The following is a 21,963-nucleotide window of genomic DNA, read 5'->3' as shown; positions in this document are numbered from 1 at the left end:
CATTTATGGGTAGATTTAGATAGAAGCCAAAAATCTCAAAATAGATAATGAAATACTAAAGAATATATCTCAGGAAGCTAAATCTTGATGATTGGAAAAAAGAGATTTATGCCAATTTGCTTGAGAGTAAATAACCTTATGATTGGAGTCATTTATTTATTCAACAAATATTTACTGAAAAGCCTATTTGTACAAGTTACTGTCTACATGCTTGGATGGGGCAGTAAACAGACAAAAATCTCTGCCCTTATGAAGCTTCCTTTTTAGTGGAAGAATACATAGAAACTTTTAAAAATAAATAGATTATAATATACAGAGTATTAGACTAAGATATAGGCCACAGAGAAAAATAAAGATGGAAAAGAGAGTAAGAAGTATTGGAGGGGGGAGTGCGGGGGTTACAATTTGAAACAGGATGGTCAGGGAAGGCCTCACTGAAAAAGTGACATTTGAGCAAAGACCTGAAGGAGGTAAGGAAGCTTCCTTGCACATATCCGGGGGAGAGCATTCCAAGGAGAGGAAGCAGCAAGGGTAAAGGCCATGAGAGGGAGCAAGCTGGGTTTGTTCACTGAAAAGCAAGACCAGTATGGCTAGAACAGAGTAAATGAGGTAGAAAACTAGGAACGAAAAGCAGAGAGATAATGGGGCTTCACCTTAAAGAAACTTGTAGGATGTGTAAGGATTTTGATACTCAAGATGACTAGTCATGGGGATATTTCCAAGAGAAGAGTGATGTAATCTGAGCTGTGCTTTAACATCAGAACATTTGAGATTGTGTGGTTGAGAACCAATAAGAATGGGAACAAGGGTGGAAGCAGGACTCTAGTTAGATAGTAGCTGCATTCACAATGACTTCAATCAAGGTAGTGGTAGTACAGATAGTAAAAGGTACCTCTGAATGTATTTTGAATGCAGAGAAAATATGACTTTCTGGTAGACTGGATATAAAGTGTGAGAGGAGAGAAGTAAACAATGATTCCAAAAATTTTAGACTGAACTACCCGCTGGGGAACAGAGGATAACACTAAGTGGTTCTAGATTGTAGTACTTCTGCTATTTGCTCAAATACTTCCTTTAATGATTTGTTGTTATTGCTTATTTAGTTGTCTATTTTCCTGATAAGCTTTAATGATAGTCTATATGTCATGCTAAGTGGTATTTACTAATAACAATAATTAATGCTATTTATTGCTTAGATCTCCCCAAACTTCAAGGTGCTTAATAGTTGATATAAACAACAAAATTCTGTCATAAGAATGAAGGGTGGCAGGATTTGGTAGTGGAGCAACGTACCAGCCACTGGCTTGAGTTCAGCAAAAAAACTGAGTGGAGTTCAAGTCGTCACTGTGGATCTTAAAACTAAAGACATGAAACTGAAGCAGAAGTTTAAAATGAACTGTAAGTATTAATGGCAAACCTTAATGCTAATTTAACACACAGCACTCCAAGTTTGCTTTTCAATGGAAGCATAATGGGGGAGATATTTAGGAGTCCATTAAACATTTCTTAGAATATTGGGTCTATTTAGCATAACCAAGTATAACTAGCTGATGGTGATAAAGATCTCTCTCTATATCCTGGCTTGGATATAGAAATCAACACATGAGCAAGGCTGGAATAAAAATTGCAGGTGTACAGTCAAGGGATCCAACTATGAGTAGTTGAGAAAACTAGGATAAAGGAACCAAACCAAGGCTGACAATGTAAGATTTACAAAGAGGGTAGAGAACACGCTAGAATTTAGAATGATCATCACAGAAGAATCAGAATATACTGCTGTAAGGGATACGCTACAAGCCAAAGGGAAAACACAGAGTGGAAATCAGGAACACAAGAAACTCTTTGAAGATGTTATTTCTGAAGAAAAGACAGAAAAATTTGAAGCCAAGGAAATAATTCTAAGTTCCCCAAAGAGAGTAATCTGTCCAGTCCATTCATTTGTTAATTCCTTTGTTCATTCATTCATTCAGCAGACAGTATATAGGTATTGGAAATATAGTGGATTTTTTTTTTTTAAGATCTTTGCTCTAAAGGATCTTACAGAAACCAGAGAGTGAATGCAAGGCTGCCTGCAAGACTCTCTGTGGCTCAGGTTCCTTGGATACCTAGGGGATCTATAGCTCTAAATTAAGAGTATTCAGAGGAGTCTTAAACCTTTTGCCACAAAGTAGACTAAGACTCTCTCCATACTGCAGCTAAAACAGTCCCTTTAAAACATAATCTGACTTTCCTTCTTAAAATCCTGCAATGGTTACCTTTTGTCCTTAGGATAAAATATAATTCCTTAATACATTATCATGATTTGGCCCCTCTTGCCCTCCAGCCTGAACACCCCTCCTTGCAATCTATGCTCTGCTTTTAGTTACTTGAAAACCACAATGCTTACTTTTTATTAATTTTTTTTTACAAAATTTCAATAACTTTGGTATAACACAATACTTACTCTTGATATCAGACTCTGGTCTGCCTTCTGTCTGATACATTCTTTCGTCTCATCCTCATCTGGTTTATTCCTACTAATTTCCCAGCTTAGGCAGCACTTCTCTGACCCCTTCTAGGTTAAATAGTGCTATTTGCTTCCATAATACTGTACTTCCTTTATCACTCTTCTCTTACTGTTGTTTATTCAGTTCTATCTTTCTGATAAGTTGTAAGGATAGTTCCTGGAGAACAAGATGTATGTCTATTTTGTTTACCACTCTATATTCAGCAACCTCACACAGTGTTTGGCACCAGGAAAGTATTAATCACATTTGCGGAATTATCTTTTTTTTAAGAGGCGAGGTCTCATTGTTGCCCAGGCTGGACTTGAACTCTTGGGCTCAAGCGATCCTCTTGCCTCAGTCTCCTGAGTCACTGGAACTATAGACACATGCCACTGTGCCCAGCTTACATTTATAGAACTTTTATTGATAAAATGATAAATGAATGAAGATAAGATCTGTGAAGCAGTTATTGTATCTACTTACTAATCATGATATCTCCAGTACTTCACACAGGGTCTAGAATAAAGTAGCTGCTTATTATATTTTTGACTGAATGAATGACTGAATAAATGAATGCTACCTTTGACCCAAGTCAGTCTTACCTTATTTGCACAGAACCCCTGTAATAAACTGGCATGATATATGACACCCTCAATAGTTTGTTCTCTTTTCCCATAAACTATGCCTCAAAATGCAAGACCCTAAAATCTTAAACTATAGCTGGATCTGGGCTCAACCTGCTGTATACCTGTTTGGATTGAGTCTGATCATTATCCTTTCTTAAGAAACCAAAAGGTGCCATTTTCACAGATCCTTGCAAATAGTGCTTCTAATTTTCCCTGCCCACCCAGTTTCCCATCCTTTGTTTTCCAAATAGGTAGTTACATTGCTCTCCAAGTATCACAAGCTGCTCTGGATATGTACTTGTGAAACAGAGAAGGCACGGATGAAAACAAGGGATCTATCGGGCCCTTGAATAGATGAAAAGCAAATCCCAAATATTAAAGGTTACCTCAGGGAGATGGATATCTATATATATTTATAATTTAAAAAAATATTAAGCCAGGAAAATAAAACAATATAAAAAGTATCCCCAAGTGGTTGTGGAAGAAATAGTGCATATTCCCTGGTTGGAAGGATGAAAGGTAAGCTATGGTCAGTCCTGAACATTATCTTGAGGGTTAGGAGGGTATTTTATCACTACAATTAAGGTTAAATGCCTTATAAAGCTTTTAAGAAAATTACACAGTAGAAAAGTGTTCAGTTTTGATGACCAGTTTTTCATCAGTTTTTATGACCAGTTATTAATATATGAATAACCATGCAAGAAAATTGCAATAATTCATGTAAAATTGTTTTAAAGAGTATTAATTATAGTACCACTGACATATTTATCATTATAAACTCACAGCATAGTTATTAAGTGTACTTACATAGTGTAATATAGGCTACCATTCATGGCAAGTTTAAAGTCCCTGTCCTTTTAAAAACAATTTAAAGGAAACAGTACTGAAAAGTACATGAAGTGGTAAATTATCACAGCCATGCAATTATACAACAAACTTCAGAGCATTTCTATACTGTTCTAAGATCACTAATAGACTTTCTCCCTTTCTTCCTTCCAGCATTTAGTGATAAATTATGTCCAAGTATATACACAGCAGATAGAAAGATGACTAAATCAGAGTCCCTGCCAGATTCTTCTCTACCTGCTAATTTTAACCTCATTTCCAGATCTAGTACTTTTTTTTCCTTTAACAATCCTACAATCCAGAGAACTGGTTATAATAGGAGCCAAACAATTGCTCAGATCAGTCCTGGTGCCTTCAAAGGAGTCCCAATTGTAGGCTGGCAAACAGAGTAAGAAGAGATGAAAAGATGAAAAGACAGAAGAACAAGGGAAGACCCCCTGGAGGAGGTCTCTAAAGAGAGGAGAACAGACAGAATCAGTACACAGGTCTAGGGATGAGCTTTCAATTTCATAAGGTCAACTTTTATATTAGAACAAAGATGACGAAGATGGCTTCAAACAAATTTGTAGATGAGAGAGAAGGACAGGAATTTTCAAGTGGTCATATCTCACAGCTTGAATTTTCTCTATGAAGTAAAACATAAGGTGCTCTGCTAAGGAAAAGGGGAGTCAGTGACAGAATGGAGTCTTCAAGAAAGAGTGAAGAACATCACTATGGAATACAGGAGCAGTGCTCAGGGCCCATCCACTGTATCTGAAGAGTACACTGTACACTATATCTGAAGTTTCGGTAGCAGCGCTCAGCAGCCTGCATATGGACAGATACTAATCCAAGTTAAATGGTTTTTGGAAAGGATGAAGCATAAAGAAAAGTGAGTTAGGATACTGAAGGTGCTAGAAAGAGAATATAGTTATGTGCCACAAATAGAAGGCTGAATCGGCCAGAATCAGGAAAGAAAGTGATAGACTGAGAGAGAACTGAACAGGAAGAGACTGGAAAGTCTAGAGAATACAAAATTGAGAATGAAATGTGGCTGTTGTCAAAGAATAACATGTATGCTTAGGGGTTCAAAGGTGGAGCAGGGATGAGTGATAACAAATGTGAACAGACTTGTAGAGCATTATTTTAAAAAACATGGATGAAGAGTGCTGCATTGAGAAGATCAAGTTATTCATGTGATAGTAGAAGTTAATGTGGTTAAAACAAAAGGCTCTTTTGTGAAGCTGGTGCAACAAGCAGAGGAAGACAGTGGAAAATCCACAAAGGTACCTTGTTTGCATCAACTAACCTGTATCATTTACTATTCCTTAAAAATACACTCTTTCTCTGTCTATATTATTCTTCTGTTTTCCTGAAGTTACCTGACTGGTTTATTCTGAAAAAATTTGATCAATTTGAAGAAAACTTTTTTAAAGCAGCTCCCCATAGAGAGCTCCCTAAGGCAAACTAGTCATAGTGATGATTCAGTGTCAGTTACCGTCTATGTGATCCATCTGTACTAAAATTGTAAATTTTTCTCTAAATTCTCAAAAATGATGAAAAGCCACAGTAAAGCAGAAAGCACATATTTTGTAAAAAAAAGAAAAAAAAAACAGTGCTATACAAAAATAACAATGGTAGAATAATGAATATATGATGTTTTATGTGCAAAATCATAATGTAATTCTCACTAGTGATTAGCACAATGGTTATCTCTATAATACAATAGTCACACAGTCAGACAACCCACTTAGTAAATAATTTAGGCATACCTGTATTGCAAGGGCACGGGCAACAAGACCTCTCAGGTATTGTAAGGGATCTTCTGGGCCTTCCCACTTGCTCTGCCATGCGAGAGGACACTGCAATTTAAAAAGGGTCAAAATTAAGTTTGTGTATATGATTCTACATATAGAAGACTACTAACACTAGTGTGATGGAGAAAAATTTTGGCATAATTCACATATACATATGAAATTCATTAAGTTTGATCTCATTAAATTGAACAGTAGAGACAGCATGAATTAATGTTTCTCTAAAAGGAAGGAAAGTACAAGTTCCTGAAAGAATAACAAGATGAACTTAAACTGGCATATAAAAAATAGTCAACCATGTTTTCTTAAACAATATTTACTGCAAATGAATCTCAAATTAAATTTGACAAATTCATTTTATAAGTGGTAAAGATTAAAAAACAACCAGCTTTGGTCCCTACGGAATTTTTTAAAACTATAAATAGAGCAGTATAATGGAAACTTTATTCCCCAAACCACATGGAGACATATGAAACAAACAGAAAAAAATAAAAAGGAGTACATGAAATTAAAAATAAATAAAACCCCTCTAAGAACAGCTGCCTTACAAAAGTTATCTAATATTTGACCTTCCAATAAAGGTATTATCCATTAATGCAGACTCTTCACAAGTATTCTTGTAAGGTCATGTTCATTATAATATACCTTTTTGGTGAAGGTTTTCTGGGTTTTCTAAATATTTTATAAATATCACACAAACTTCTCAACATATTATTTTTCTGAAGTGTGGTAATAAGGAGAGAACGTCAATTTTATACCCCCAAACACTGTCTGATTACATAGTTAAGAAGCTGCTATGGGCTAGAATATATCAACAATGTATAGAAAATGGGAATTGTAAGTTGACCAAATTTAGAGTAGAAAGAACCTTAGAAAACATCGAATCCCTTTACTTTACAGGAATAAAGTAAGCCTTCTTAGGAATGTGATAGATAAGTGCCAGAACTGTGCTTGGATCTAAAACAGGTGTAGTGATTTTGAAACACAACTGCAAATCCTTTGACACTTTGCCTCTTGAGATTTGAGGTCTGTGCTCCTGTCTTCCAATACAGAGAAAGTGATACTATGCCAGTTTCCAAGTCTAGGCTATAAAAAATTGGTTGCTTATATTTCCTGCCTTTTGAGACTTTTAATCTTAGGAGCCAGTTACCATGCTGTGGAGCCCAAACTGTCTTTGGAGAGGCCCATGTGGAGATGAACAGAGACCCCCAGCTCTCAGCCGGCACCAACTTGCTAACCATGAGTGAGCTGTGTGAAGGAGACAAGCTTTCTCTACCAAGCCCTAGTAAATTTCAAACTTTTAAGCTAAAAATAAATGATTTTTAAAAAACATTATTTTAAGCCAGTAAGTTTTGGTGAGATTTGTTCTGCAGCAAGACAACCGATAATGATTTTGATACACCAGAGGCAGGGTGCTGCCTTAACAAAATCCTCAATCATATGGCATTGGACTTGAGACTAGGTGGTGGGCTGAAGCTGGAGGGATCTTTAGGAGAATGTAAGGGAAAACTTAAAAGGACTTCTAGAAGAGTACTAGAGGAAGCTTATGGAGCTTAGAGGACTTACTTAAAAAAAAAAAAAGGAAGGAAAAATCTCAGACAACCCTCTGTTAAACAATAGGGCTTCAATAAATCTTAAGGGTGTTGTCCCACAGCTGATGCAAAAGAAGCCTAAGATAGAAAGGCTTATCTTGAAAAGATTTGTGTTTGTGGTTTTTGTCTAATGGAGTGAATCTCAGTGAGATTCATAGCAAACTCCCAGTTTCAGAAGAACTGTTCTGGTGTAAACTATCAGTTTAGGATTACAGGGTTAGGAGAGGATGCAATTCAAAGAGAACTTGGCTCCAGGGCTTCTATGGGCAGGAAACAGACTGAAAAAACCACTCAGCTGCAAACATGAGCTACATCTTATTGAAATGTATGGATAATTCAGAGGTTAGAATCCAGAGCTCAGAGGGTAAAGCCAAGAGCAATTAATCATTCCTAGGAAACAATACAAAATTCTAATAAAGGAACAGGAAACATGAACTTCCTTGGATTTCAGAATTGCTAAGGACATGTTAGCCTTTCCATCTTCCCTTTTTGAATAGGAATGTCTTTGCAGTTACCCTATGCCTGTCCTACCATTTTATATTGGTTTTAAAGGGAACGGGTAACTTGTCACTGTAGTTCACTGGTCTTTAGATGGGAACAATATTTATGCGGTTATTTTTGAGGAATCAAACCCAAAAACCTCATCCATACTTTCCCCTGATTTAAATGACAATTTTATCCCTTTAGCCTTAGCCTGATCCTGTAATGAAATGAAACATGTGGAGGAGTCTGGGAGGAGACGGTTGTATTTTGCATGTGGGGAAATGTAAATAATTTCTGCCTAGAGGGCAGACTGTAGCAGTTTTTAAACATGACTCTTAAATTATTTGACACTCCTCTCACTCACAGTTGACTAACAGCCAGCCCATGAGTAACCTTGGAAGCTGAGCCTTGTGAGAAACCCTGAGCCAGAATACTCAGCTAAACCACACTTGGATTCTAGACCCACAAAAACTGTGATATAATAAATTTCTATTGTTTTATGCCACTAAGACTTAGGGCAATTTATTATTCATCTACAGATGGTTAAGAGAGTTACCAATATTATTGCCAAGTGTAATACATTAATTCAATAGATGTTTAAGTCATTATTCATTCAGCAATTATTTACTATCTACAATGTGCAGATACTATTAACATAAGGTCCTTGCTATTATGGAGCTTACATTTTATAGCGAGATAGATAATACTTACCTATATAAAAAATATTTCATAGTGTTAAATATGTAGAGAATTAAAACATAATAGGTGACATAATAGAAATGATAATGATAGTGATACATGAGATGAATACAATAAATATAGTATTTAAAGAAAATTAAAAACCAATAAAGGAGATACAAAGCTGAAGTTCCTTGTGGTGCTTTATGAATAAATTATATATCATGTTATTGGAGTTTAGAGGGAAAAAACAATTCAATCAAGGAAGTCTTTAAAAAAGAGGTAGCTATTAAGCTATGCCTTGAAAGTTGTCTTAGATTTGCACAAAGGTAAAAAGAGTTGCAGGAAATTTTTTTAAGCTAATATTTATTGGGTGCTTACTATGTGTTAGTAACTATGGTGAGTGCTTGATACACACCACCTCAAATAGTCCTCAAAATAATCCTCAGAAGTGTACTATTAGGTAAGTGCAAAAGTAACTGCAGTTTTTACATTGTTAGAATTTGCTGTTTGATATTGAAATACATTCTTAAATAAATGTAGTTATGTTATACATCATTTTAATGAGCATTTCTCTCTTAATTTTTTTTTTTGCTGATGACTTATTGCTTGCTGTTTATGGTTATTTTAGACCATGGAAATGATGTTAGGCAAAAAGCAAATTCGAGTGATTTTCTTATTTGAGTTCACAATGGGCCGTAAATCAGTGAAGACAACTGGCACCATCAACAACACATTTGGCCTAGGAACTACTAACGAACATACAGTGCAGTGGTGGTTCAAGAAGTTTTGCAAAGGAGATCCTTGAAGATGAGGACATAGTGGCCAGTTATCGGAAGTTGACAACAACCAGCTGAGAGCAATCATCCAAGCTGATCCTCTTACAACTACAGGAGAAGCTGCAGAAGAACTCAACATCGGCCATTCTATAGTCATTCAGCATTTGAATCAAATTGGAGAGGTGATAAAAGCTTGATAAGAGGATGCCTCATGAGCTAACCAAAAATCGTTGTTTTGAAGTGTTGTCTTCTCTTATTCTACGTAACAACGATGAACTATTTGTCAATCGGATTGTGATATACAATCAAAAGTGGATTTTATATGACAACCAGCGATGATGAGCTCAGTGGCTGGATCAAGAAGAAGCTTCAAAACACCTCCCAAAGCCAACTTCCACCAAAAAAAGGTCATGGTTGCTGTTTGGTGCTCTGCGGCTGGTCTGATCCACTACAGCGTTCTGAACCCTGGCTTAACTATTACATCTGAGAAGTATGCTCAGCAAATAGCTGAGATGCATCAAAAACTGCAATACCTGCAGCCAGCATTCGTCAACAGAAAGGGCCCAATTCTTCTCTACGACAGTGCCCCACCACAAGTTGCACAACCAATACTTCAAAAGTTGAATGAATTGGGCTACGAAGTTTTGCCTCATTCACCATATTCACCTGACCTCTCACCAGCTGACTACCATTTCTTTAAGCATCTCAACAACATTTTGCAGGGAAAACACTTCCACAATCAACAGGATGCAGAAAATGCTTTCCAAGAGTTTGTCGAATCCCAAAGGACAGATTATGTTACAGGAATAAACCAACGTATTTCTTATTGGCAAAATGTGTTGATTGTAATGGTTCCTATTTTGATTAATAAAGATGTCTTTGAGCCTGGTTATTAATATAATAACTTAAAATTCATGGTCCAAAACTGCAATTACTTTTGCACCAACTTAATATTATAATTTCCATTTTACAGAAGAGAAAATGTAGACACAAAGAGCATCAAAAATCACAGAGCTGGCAAATGGCAGATCCAGGATGTAAACCCCCAGGTAACTTGGCTCTAGAGTCCATATCAGCACCAATACTGTCTTTAATAGATCTAATATTTCTATAATGATTTATACATATTAAACCATTTGAGATTCAATGTAAGATAATTAGGTATTGGGAATTAAATTTATAATCATGGAGACATTAAGGCTTACAGTAAGTTTAATCTTAAAGTTTTTTAGTTTTTTTTTTTTTTTTAAACTAAATGATAGAGAAGTTGAATCCAGGTCTAACCCTAAATGTAACCTCTTTTCACCATCCCATGCATTTCATGAAAGATGTCACAAAAGCAGAACCGGTTGTAAGCAGGGTGTTCATTTGTTAACTCACTCTCTCTCAAATATCAATTAAGTGATTATGCAGCAAGTATGAGTAAATAGCTGCTATTTGCCAATCATTTGTTAACTGCTGAAGATAGGAAGTCATAACACATTTCTTGTCTACAAAAGCTTATGATAGAAAGGGAAATCGACAATAAAAGAGATGGCTATGGACAATAAATTGAGCTCCCTAATAGCGATAAGCACTGTGATTGTGAACACGAAGGTAGAGTATATCAAATTCAAACTGCGTAGAATGGCAAGAGTTAGGAAAGGCTTTCTGGTGGAGATCATGCTTGATATGAGTCTCAGAAGGTAAATGAATAGTCTTTTCCTGAGTATCTATAATAGGTAAAGACAGCAGGGAAAGGAAGAAGCATTAATAAGACATGACAGAAATGGGCTGATGAATTAAGGATGACATCATAAAATTTGTGGTGGTTTATACTAAGGAATTTAAATTTTATCTGGAAAACAATGGTAAAACTAAATCAACCTTTAAGCGAGGAAGTGACACAACAATTTGGATTTTTTTTAAGGATTACCCTAGTAGAAATGGGAAGAACAACATTAGGAAGACGAAACTGCAATCAGGGAGGTAAGTTAAAAATGTACGGTAATATTCTAAACGTGAGTCAATGAAGAACTATGTGAAAATGAGAAAAAGAAGGATAACGATAGCAAACACTTGTATAGCACTTATATGTACAGGCACTGTTATACGCATTTTATCTACATTAAGACTTTTATATCTTACGACAACCCTCGGAAGTGGGTATAATTATCACCATTTCAAATATCTGGAAACTGATGTAGAGAAAGGTTAAGTGACTTGCACAAAAAAAACACTCTGGTACAATCTTGGATGTTTTAATTTCCACTCTAGAATCTTTATTATTATTAACCCAGGCTGGAGTACAGTGGCATGATCATGGCTCACTGCAGCTTAGACTTCCCAGGCTCAGGTGATCCTCCTACCTGAGTCTCCCGAGTAGCTGGAACTACAGGCACCCACGACCATACCTGGCTAAATTTTGTATTTTTTGTAGAGATGGGGTTTTGCCATGTTGCCCAGGCTGGTCTTGAACTCCTAGGCTCAAGTGATCTGCCCGCCTTGGCCTCCCAAAGTGCTAGGATTACAGGCGTGAGCCACTGCGCCCAGCCAGGTTTTTTAATTAAAAAAATAGAATGCTTGTTATCTTAAGAGATTACACTGTTATAAAAAGTTAGGAAGGTGGAAACAACCCACATCCATCAATGGATGAATGGATAAACAAAATGTGGCATATACATACAATGGAATATTATTCACCTTAAAAAAGAAAAAAAAATTGACATATGCTACAGCATGGATGTTCCTTGAGGACGTTATACATAGTGAGATAAGCCAGGGACACAAAGACAAATACTGTTATGATTCCACTTAAATGAGGTACTCAAAATACCAGGATTCACAGAGACAGAAAGTAGATGGTGGTTGCCAAGGGCTGGGGAAGGGGTGAATGGGAGCTGTTGTTTAATAGGACAGAGTTTCAGTTTTTCAAGATGAAGCGTTCTGGAAATTAGGTGTACAGCAATGTCAATGTACTTTGCACTACTGAACTGTATACTTAAAAATGGTTAACACAGTAAATTTTGTGTCATGTATATTTTGTCACAGTAAAATAAAAACTTCATTGGGAAAAGGTTAAGAAAGACTACTAATTTCCTTCTGTGAAGTTTTGCTAGCCATCACTGTATGTTAGATAGTTTTTGTTATTTATATTGAGCTCATTGAATATAGACTATGTACTATTCATTTTTCCTATCTCCAGAGCCTCGCATGATATAGAGAACCCATGGTAGGTGGGCAATAAATATTTGCTCAGTGTTACTTATTACATCATCCAACTGCAAGCTTTTTCTTATCCACACTCCTCCTTCCTCCTCTCTTTCAGATATTCTGAAAAAAAAAAGCTCATGTTATAGAGAGACCATATATCCATTTGACTAATGATGCCTGTTGTCCCAGAGTTCCATTCAGGTAGCAAACTGTTTTACTCTAACAGGGTCCTCAGATTAAAGGTTATTTCTGGGTGTGTCTGTGAGGGTGTTTACAGAAAAGATTAGTATTTGAGACTGAATTATATATATATACACATATATATATTTCTGTATGCTTTTTATTTTTATATATATTCATATTATAATCTGGTTCTGTTTCTTGGAAGAACTCTAGTACAGTGGAGAATGATAAATTCTCAAAATGTGTACAGTTTTAAAAAAGCGATTTAGTTAATATTTGCTATGGACTGAATGTGTGTGTCCCCACAAGATGCATATGTTGAAATCTTAAGCCCCAATGTGATAATATTAGGAGGCAAGGCCTTTAAGAAGTAATAAGCTCATGAGAATGGAGCAGCCCCTCATGGTGGGATTAGTGCCCTTGTAAAAAGATATGAGAGGGCTTGCTTTCTCTTTCTTCCCTCCACAGTGTAAAGATACAAGGAGAAGATGGCTATCTGTAAACTTTTATCAGATACCACCAGATCTGCCAGCCCTTTGATCTTGGACTTCCCAGCTTTCAGAACTGTGAGAAATGTCTGTTATTTAAGCTACCTAGTCTACAGTATTTTGTTGTGACAATTTGCCTAAGACAGTATTTGTCTTTTAAAATATGAACAGATTATACTATCTACAGCATGGTACACATTAAGAATACTTATAGTGAAGCTTAGCTCTGGGAAAGACGAAGGTAAGTTTATCATTAAGTATGTTCAGCAAGTAAAATGATAATCTGTAACATTTCTTTCATCTAGTAAAACTACATTGAATGTATATTTACTTCCATGAAATTTATTTAAATAATATTTACTGAGATGTCTTCATGCTATTACATTCCTTGAGAGTTTAAAAAATTGTGGATTATTTCTACATTGTTTTCTGTGATACATTCATTTAGGCCAATATCATGTTGCTATAGTTAAAAGTATGTATGTATGCAGGCATGTTGGGGTTATAATTTCTGTTAATATTTTCTCAAAAATTTTAACCAAACATACATCAAGAGTAGAGTTAAATGGGCTCTGTGGGTTTACGTTAACATTTGATCTATAAACATTGTAAAGCTAATAGTATTGAGTTTTGATTTCCACAATTTAGCACACCAACCAAGTTAAATGAGCTGTAACAAGAACACATTTATGAATTTTTATATAGAATTTATTTAAAAATGACTACTAATGCAAAATGGCACAAAAATATTTCAATAGTAATTGTTCATTTCACTTGGTATGGTGGCTATTAATATAAATTAGATCATAAAACAATTACTGAGGCAGTCGCACTAATTTCTGCGCATTAATGCGACCAATCAATCAGATGCTTGAGGTGAAACAAACTTGGGTTCAAGCCCATTAGTTTGTTATATCTTTGATACTAAATTAGCCAGCTATTAATTGAAGCACAAACTAGATAACAATCATCAGTTTAGCCATAGATTTTGTGTGTTTATGTGCATGGATGTTGAAAAATCTTACATATAGTCTTCCAAGCTAACATAAATGTTCAGTAAATTAAACGGAATTTTAGGGTCTAAATAGTATTTAAACTTGTATAGGGTAAAATAAAAATATAACTAAAAATTATTGACAATATTTTCACTCTCAAAAGTTTGTTTACATTTGTAATCCATCAGTCCTACCCCCACCAACTAATTAACAGACAATTGCTAGTATGTTAATACACACTGCTGAGACCAGCTTGGTTGTGGAGATCCTAATCCAGCAAGGCTAGAGGAATTAAAGACACACACACAGAAATATAAAGTGTGGAGTAGGAAATCAGGGGGCTGACAGCCTTCAGAGCTGAGAGCCTCGAACAGAGTTTTACCCACATATTTACTGACAGCAAGCCAGTGATAAGCATTGTTTCTATAGATTATAGATTAACTAAAAGTATTCCTTATGGGAAACAAAGGGATGGGCCAAAACAAAGGGATGGGCTTTGACTAGTTATCTGCAGCAGGAACATGTCTTTAAGGCACAGATTGCTCATACTATTGTTTGTGGTTTAGGAACGCCTTAAGCCATTTTCTGTCCTGGGTGGGCCAGGTGTTCCTTGCCCTCATTCTGGTAAACCCACAACCTTCAGCATGGGCATCATGGCCATCATGTACATGTCACAGTGCTGCAGAGATTTTGTTTATGGCCAGTTTATGGCCAGATTTGGGGGGCCTGTTCCCAACAACATACTTATTTGAATTTTCTAGAATTATGTATATAATGAAATTTATATATATAGTATTTATAAATATTAAACTTTTAAATATTAAACTTTTAACCTTCTTTTTTTTGTTATGTATAATTATTTTGAGATTTATCCAGTAATGTGATTGAACCAGCTCACAAAGGCTAGTGAGAGCCAAGTCTTAAATTTTATAAATTATTTAAATCCGTTGTTAAATAGCCATTATTTTAAAAGTTATAAATTAAATGTTATTTTAAAACAGTTAACAAATATTCAAACCTCATCTTTTCATATTATTTTACAATTTTTTTTATGTTGTGTCCCCTCAGACGTCTTGTTGAAAGCTAATCACTAATGGTATTTGGAAGTGGGGCCTCTGGAAGGAAATAGGTTATGAGGGTGAAGGTTATGAGGCTTCACCCTCATAAATGGGATTAATGCTCTTATAATAAGAGGTTAGAGAGCTAGCCTGCACTCTTTCCACCATATGAGGATACAAGGAAAAGGTGGCTGCCTGCAATGTGGAAGGCGGCCGTCATCAGAACCCAACCATGCTGGCACCCGATCTTAGATTTCTCAGCCTTCAGAACTGTAAGAAATAAATGTTTAAGCCACCCAGTCTATCAAAATTTGTAACAGCAACCTGAATAAAGAATGATGTTTATTTAAGCTGGGCCAGGTGGCGCACACCTGTAATCCCAGCACTTTGAGAGGCTGAGGCAAGAGGATCGCTTGACCACAGGGGTTCAAAAACAGCCTGGCCAACATAGTGAGAACCTATCATCTCTACAGAAAGTAAAAAAATTAGCCTCGTGTGAGGGCACGTGCCTGTACTCCTAGCTACTCAGGAGGCTGAGGTGGGAGGATCTATTGAGCTCAGGAGTTGGAGGTTGCAGTGACCTAGGAATGTACCACTGTACTCCTGCCTAGGTGACAGAGTGAGACCCTGTCTCTACAAAACAAAACAAAAAATCTGTGTTCAAGATTATGTCTATTGGATATAAGACAGAAAAAATACTGGATAGAAGACATGGATAGAAGAAATACTATAAAATAGTTTTCTACTAGGCATCTCTTCCTAACTCCACATTCATTGACCTTATATTGGTAACTTGAAATCAGTCATGGCAGGAGCATTTGTACCATGGAAATGAGAAAATGCTATATAGATCAAAGCTTCCTCCTCTCCTCTTTTTTTTTTTTTTGGAGAGCCAGTTTTTAAACATTTGCCAGCAGAACACTGGGTGTATCCATGTAGTTGCATAAATCAGATAGTCATTGTTTGAATTTCTGAGTAGCATTCCAATTTTATGGATATAACAAAAATTTATCATTTCACCTCTTGAATGTTGAGCTGTTTCTAGTTTTTGACTCTTAAAAATTAAGTTGCTTTGAACATTCACAAATAAGTATTTGTATGGTATATGCTTTCGTTTCTCTGGGGTCAATATTCACGAGTGATATAGTGGGCAAATATGTTAAGTATATGTTTAACCTTATAAGAAAAAGCTAAACTATCAGCAATATCTGAAAATTCAAGTTGTTCCTGATCCATATCAACACTTGGTACCATTTGGCTTTTTAATTTAAGCTATAAACCAATCAAGCTAGTGTGCAGGGCTGTCTCATTGTGATTTAAAAAATTTGTTTTTACTGATATATAATTCATATACCATCCAAGTCACCTCTCTAGAGTGTATGATTTAGTGGGTTTTAATATATTCACAAGGTTGTACAAGCATAACCACTAATTCCAGAATATTTTTATCAATTCCCCCAAAATACTCTGGATCCATGCAGTCATTCTCCATTTCCCCCTAAACAAAGGATGGTTTTCCATTTACTTAAGTAGTCTTTAATTTCTTTCAATGATGTTGTGTAGCTCTCAGTGCACAAGTCTTGATCTCCTTTTGTTAAATTTATTCCCATCTACTTCATTCTTTTCAATGCTATTATAAGTGGAATTAAGTTCTTAATTTCATTTTGGGTACTGTGAGTGCCATATACTAGGATTCATTGCTATTATACAGAAATACAACTGATCTTTATATATTGATATTCTCATTGCAGTTCTGATATTCCTAATGACACCTACATTTTTATGTGCTTCTTTCCCATCCACAAGTCTTAATAAAATATCTATACAATTTTTTTTGCATTTTTATAATTGAGATGTTTATTGAGTTTTTTGAAAAAATCTAGATGTAGGTTCCTTTGTTAGGTATATGTCTTGAAATTATTTTCTCCTATTCTGTGGCTTGCTTTTCATTTTTATAAGTGTCTTTTAAAGAGAAGGTTAAAATTTTGGTAAAGTCCAATGTATCATTTTTCCTTTTTATAGTTCATTTTTGGTGTCCTATTTAAGAAATCACTGTCAAACACAAAGTCACTAAAAAATTTTAGTGAAGTTTTATTAATGCTTATGATTACTTTGGGGATAATTTTTGTATATCTTTGGAGACATAGTTGCAGGGTTTTGTTTTGTTTTGTTTTGTTTTTTTACTTTTTTGGCTTTTGGCTATTTAATTACTCTAGTACCATTTGTTAAAGAGATTTTCCTTATCTTATTTAATTACCTTAGCCTATTGGTGAAAATCAATTGATTATATATTTCGGGGTCTATTTGGATTCTTATTCCATTCCACTGATCTCCACTGATTCCTTCCATTCCATTGATCCATTCCAATCCATTGATTAATGGATTCCATTCCACTGATCTTCATTCCATTGATTTCCATTTCATTGATCTCTGTATCTGGCTTTATGCCAATGCCACAGTATTTTGATGACAATATCTTCATAATGTTTGAAATCACAAAGTGTAAGACCTTCCATTTTTTTCTCTTGTTTTCATAAAACGGTCTACAGTAGACCCTTTGCATTTTTGCAAAAAGAAAAAAAAAATAGACTCAAATTGCCAATACTTACAAAAAAATCCTGCAGAGGTATTCCTAGCTTTTGGGTTGAGATTATGGAGTTTTCTAGATATAGGATCATGTCATCTGCAAACAAAAATAATTTGACTTCCTCTCTTCCTATTTGAGTACCATTTATCTCTTTCTCTTTCCCAATTGCCCTGGCCAGAACTTTCAATACTATGTTGAATAGGAGTGGTGACGGAGGGCATCCTTGTCTTCTGCCAGTTTTCAAGGGGAATACTTCCCACTTTTGCCCATTCATTATTACATCACTATGGGTTTGTCATATATGGCTCTCTATCTTGAGATATGTTCCTTCAATACCTAGTTTATTGAGAGTTTTTAACATAAAAGGATGCTGAATTTTACAGAAGGCCTTCTGTGCATCTATTGAGATAATCATGTGTTTTTTGTCTTTCATTCTGTTTATGCAATGAAACACATCTATTGATTCGCATATGTTGAACAAATCTTGCATCCCAGGGATGAAGCCAACTTGATCACGGTGGATAAGCTTTTTGATGTGCTGTGGGATTTAGTTTGCCAGTATTTTATTGAGAATTTTTACATGGATGTTCATCAAGGATATTGGCCTAAAATTTTCTTTTTTTGTTGTGTCTCTGCCAAGTTTTGGTGTCAGCATGATGTTGGCTTTATAGAATAAGTTAGGGAAGAGTCTTTCCTTTTCAATTTTTTGGAATAGTTGCAGTAGAAATGGTACCAGCTCTTCTTTGTACCTCTGGTAGAATTCAGCTGTGAATCCATCTGGTCCTGGGCCTCTTTTGGTGGTAGGCTATTTATTACAGCCTCAATTTCAGAATTCAATATTGGTCTATTCAGGGATTCAATTTCTTCCTGCTTCAGTCTTGGGAGGGTGTATCTGTCCAGGAATTTATCCATTTCTTCTAGATGGTCTGGTTTGTGTATAGACGTGTTTATAGTATTCTGTGATAGTTGTTTGTGTTTTTCTGTGGCATCAGTGGTGATATCTCCCTTATCATTTCTGATTGTTTATTAGATTCTTCTCTCTTTTCTTCTTTATTATTCTAGCTAGTGGTCTATTTTGTTATAAAAAAAAAAACAGTTCTTGGATTCTTTGATTTTTTTTAAAGGCTTTTCATGTCTCTATCTCCTTAAGTTCAGCTCTGATCTCGGTAATTTCTTGTCTTCTGCTAGCTTTGGGGTTTGTTTGCTCTTGGTTCTCTGATTCTTTTAGTTGGCATGTTAGGTTGTTAACTTGAGATCTTTCTAGCTTTTTGATGTGGGCATTTAGTACTATAAATTTCCTGCTTAACACTGCTTTAGCTGCATCCCAGAGATTCTGGTACATTGTCTCTTTATTCTCATTAGTTTCAAAGAATTTCTTGATTTCCGCCTTAATTTCATTATTTACCCAAGAGCCATTCAGGAGCAAGTTGTTCAATTCCCATGTAGTTGTGGTGTTTTGAGTTAATTTCTTAATCTTGAGTTCTAATTTGATTGCATTGTGGTCTGAGAGACCGTTTGTTATGATTTCAGTTCTTTTGCATTTGCTGAGGAGAGTTTTAATTTCAATTAATTATGTGATCAATTTTATAGTATGTACCATGTGGCAATGAGAAGAATGTATATTCTGTTGTTTTTGGGTGGAGAGTCCTATAGATATCTATCAATCACATCCACCTGATCCTTAGCTGAGTTCAGGTCCTGAATATCTTTGTTAATTTTCTACCTCGGTGGTCTAATATTGTCAATGGTTAAAGTCTCCCACTATTGTGTGGGAGTCTAAGTCTCTTTGTAGGTTTCTAAGAACTTGCTTTATGAATCTGGGTGCATATCTATTTGAGATAGTTAGCTCTTCATGTTGAATTGAGCCCTTTACCATTATGTAATGTCCTTCTTTGTCTTTTTTTAATCTTTGTTGGTTTGAAGTCTGTTTTGTCAGAAACTAGGATTGCAACCCCTGCATTTTTCTGTTTTCCATTTGCTTGGTAAATTTTCCTCCCTGCCTTTATTTTGAGCCTATGTGTGTCTTTGCATGTGAGGTGCATCTCTCGAGGACAGCATACCAATGGGCCTTAGTTCTTCATACAGCTTGCCACTCTGTGTCTTTTAATTGGAGCATTTAGCCCACTTACTTTTAAGATTAGTACTCTTATGTGTGACTTTCATCCTGTTACCATTATGTTAGCTGGTTATTTTGCATACTTGTTTATGTGGTTTCTCCATAGTGTCACTGGTCTGTGTTCCTCAGTGTGTTTTTGTAGTGGCTGGTAACAGGTTTTCATTTCTATATTTAGTGCTTCCTGCGGGAGCTTTTTTGTAAGGCAGGCCTGGTGATGACCAATTCCCTCAGCATTTACTTGTCTGAAAAGGATCTTATTTCTCCTTTGCTTATGAAGCTTGGTTGGCCAGATATGAAATTCTGGGTTAAATATTCTTTTCTTTAAGAATGTTGAATATTGGCCCCCAATCTCTTATGGCTTGTAGGGTTTCCGCTGAGAGATCTATTGTTAGTCTGTTGGGCTTCCCTTTGTGGGTGACGTGTCCTTTCTCTGTGACTGCCCTTAACACTTTTTCTTTTATTTCAACCTTGGAGAATCTGATGATTATGTGTCTCAGGGTTGATCTTCTTGTAGAGTATCTTACTAGGGTTCTCTGCATTTCCTGAATTTGAATGTTGGCCTGCCTTGCTATGCATCTTGGGGTTGATCTTCTTGTTAAGTATCTTACTAAGGTTCTCTACATTTCTTGAATTTGAATGTTGGCCTGTCTTGCTAGGTTGGGGAAGTTCTCCTGGATGATATCCTGAAATATGTTTTCCAAGTTGGTTCCATTCTCCCCAGAATGGATCTCTTCCAGATATCCTAGTCAGTCAGAGGTTAGGTCTCTTTACATAGCCCCATATTTCTCGGAGGTTTTATTCATTCCTTTCCATTCTTTTTTCTCTATTCTTGTCTGCCTGTCTTGTTTCAGAAAGACAGTCTTCAAGCTCTGAGATTCTTTCCTCTGCTTGGTCTATTCTGCTACTGATATTTCTGATTGCATTGTGAAGTTCTCGTGTTGTGTTTTTCATCTTCATCAGGTTGGCTATGTTCCTCTCTAAACTGGCTATTCTGGCTCTCGGCTCCTGAATGGTTTTACCATGATTCTTAGCTTCTTTGCATTGGATTATAACATGCTCCTTTAGCTCAGCAAATTTCGTTATTACACACCTTCTGAAGCCTACTTCTGTCAATTCCGCCATCTCAGCCTCAGCCCAGTTCTGTGCCCTTGCAGTAGAGGTGTTGCAGTCATTTGGAGAAGAGGCACTCTGGCTTTTCAGTTTTTGGTGTTGTTGCATTGATTCTTTCTCATCTTTGTGGGCTCATCTATCTTTGATCTTTGAGGTTGCTGACCTTTGGGGTTTTTGTAGGGTCTTTTATTTTAAATATTGTTTTCTGTGTGGTTTTTGTTTTTTTTAACCAGTCAGGCCACCCTTCCACAAGGCTGCTGTGGTTTGCTGGGGGTCCACTCTAGACCCTAGTTGCCTTAATTTTTCCTGTATCTGGAGGCATCACCAGTGAAGGCTGTGAAACAGCAGAGATGGCAGCCTGCTCCTTCCTCTGGAAGCTCTGTCCCAGCGGGATAATGACTGGTTGTCAGCCCAAATGTGCCTGTAGGAGGTATCTGGAGACTCCTGTTGGGAGGTCTCATCCAGTCAGGAGGAATGGGATCACGGAACCACTTAAATAATCAGTCTGGCTCATTTTTGTAGAGCAAGTGTGCTGCATTGAGGGGGGACCCTTCTTCATCTGGACTGTTTGTATTCTCCAAAGCCAGCAGGCTGGAATGGCTAAGTCTACCAAATCGCAGAGACGGCCGCCACCCCTACCCCAAGAAACTTGTTCCTGCCTCAGGCAGACTCCAGCCTGTTGCTGTGGGCTGGCCAGAATTCCAGGCCAGTGGGTCTTACCTTGTGAAGTGCCATGGAAGTGGGCCCTGCAGAATGACGCTGCTTGGCTCCCTGAATTCAGCCCCCTTCTTTAGGGATATATACAGGTGGACTCTTTCCTTGCTGGGTAGCACAGGACTGGAGTATGTAAAACTCCTGGGCCTCTGTGTGTGTGCCTGAGCAGCTGCTGTGCAGACTCCACACAGCTCTGTGTTTTGGACCCAAGGCCCTGGTGGTGTGGGCTCATGAGGG

The 21,963-nt window shown here is 36.5% G+C and overlaps 1 protein-coding gene and 1 pseudogene across 3 annotated transcripts in view; one reads left to right on the top strand and one right to left on the bottom strand.

The window, feature by feature from the left end:
- DYNC2H1 (dynein cytoplasmic 2 heavy chain 1) overlaps nt 1-21,963 on the bottom strand; it is a 374,133-nt gene that overhangs the window by 37,569 nt on the left and 314,601 nt on the right. For all 3 annotated transcript variants that reach the window (XM_063784470.1, XM_063784471.1, XM_063784472.1), the window contains one exon: nt 5,710-5,799. In XM_063784470.1, the coding sequence (XP_063640540.1) occupies nt 5,710-5,799 (90 nt within the window). The remainder of the gene's footprint in view (nt 1-5,709; nt 5,800-21,963) is intronic.
- LOC129136467 (histone-lysine N-methyltransferase SETMAR-like) lies at nt 9,132-10,219 on the top strand (annotated as a pseudogene).

This window comes from Pan troglodytes, chromosome 9 (assembly GCF_028858775.2).
Source record: "Pan troglodytes isolate AG18354 chromosome 9, NHGRI_mPanTro3-v2.0_pri, whole genome shotgun sequence".
NCBI lineage: Eukaryota > Metazoa > Chordata > Mammalia > Primates > Hominidae > Pan > Pan troglodytes.
The sequence above is the reverse complement of the archived record's forward strand: the minus strand, read 5'-3'. Positions and strand labels throughout refer to the sequence as shown.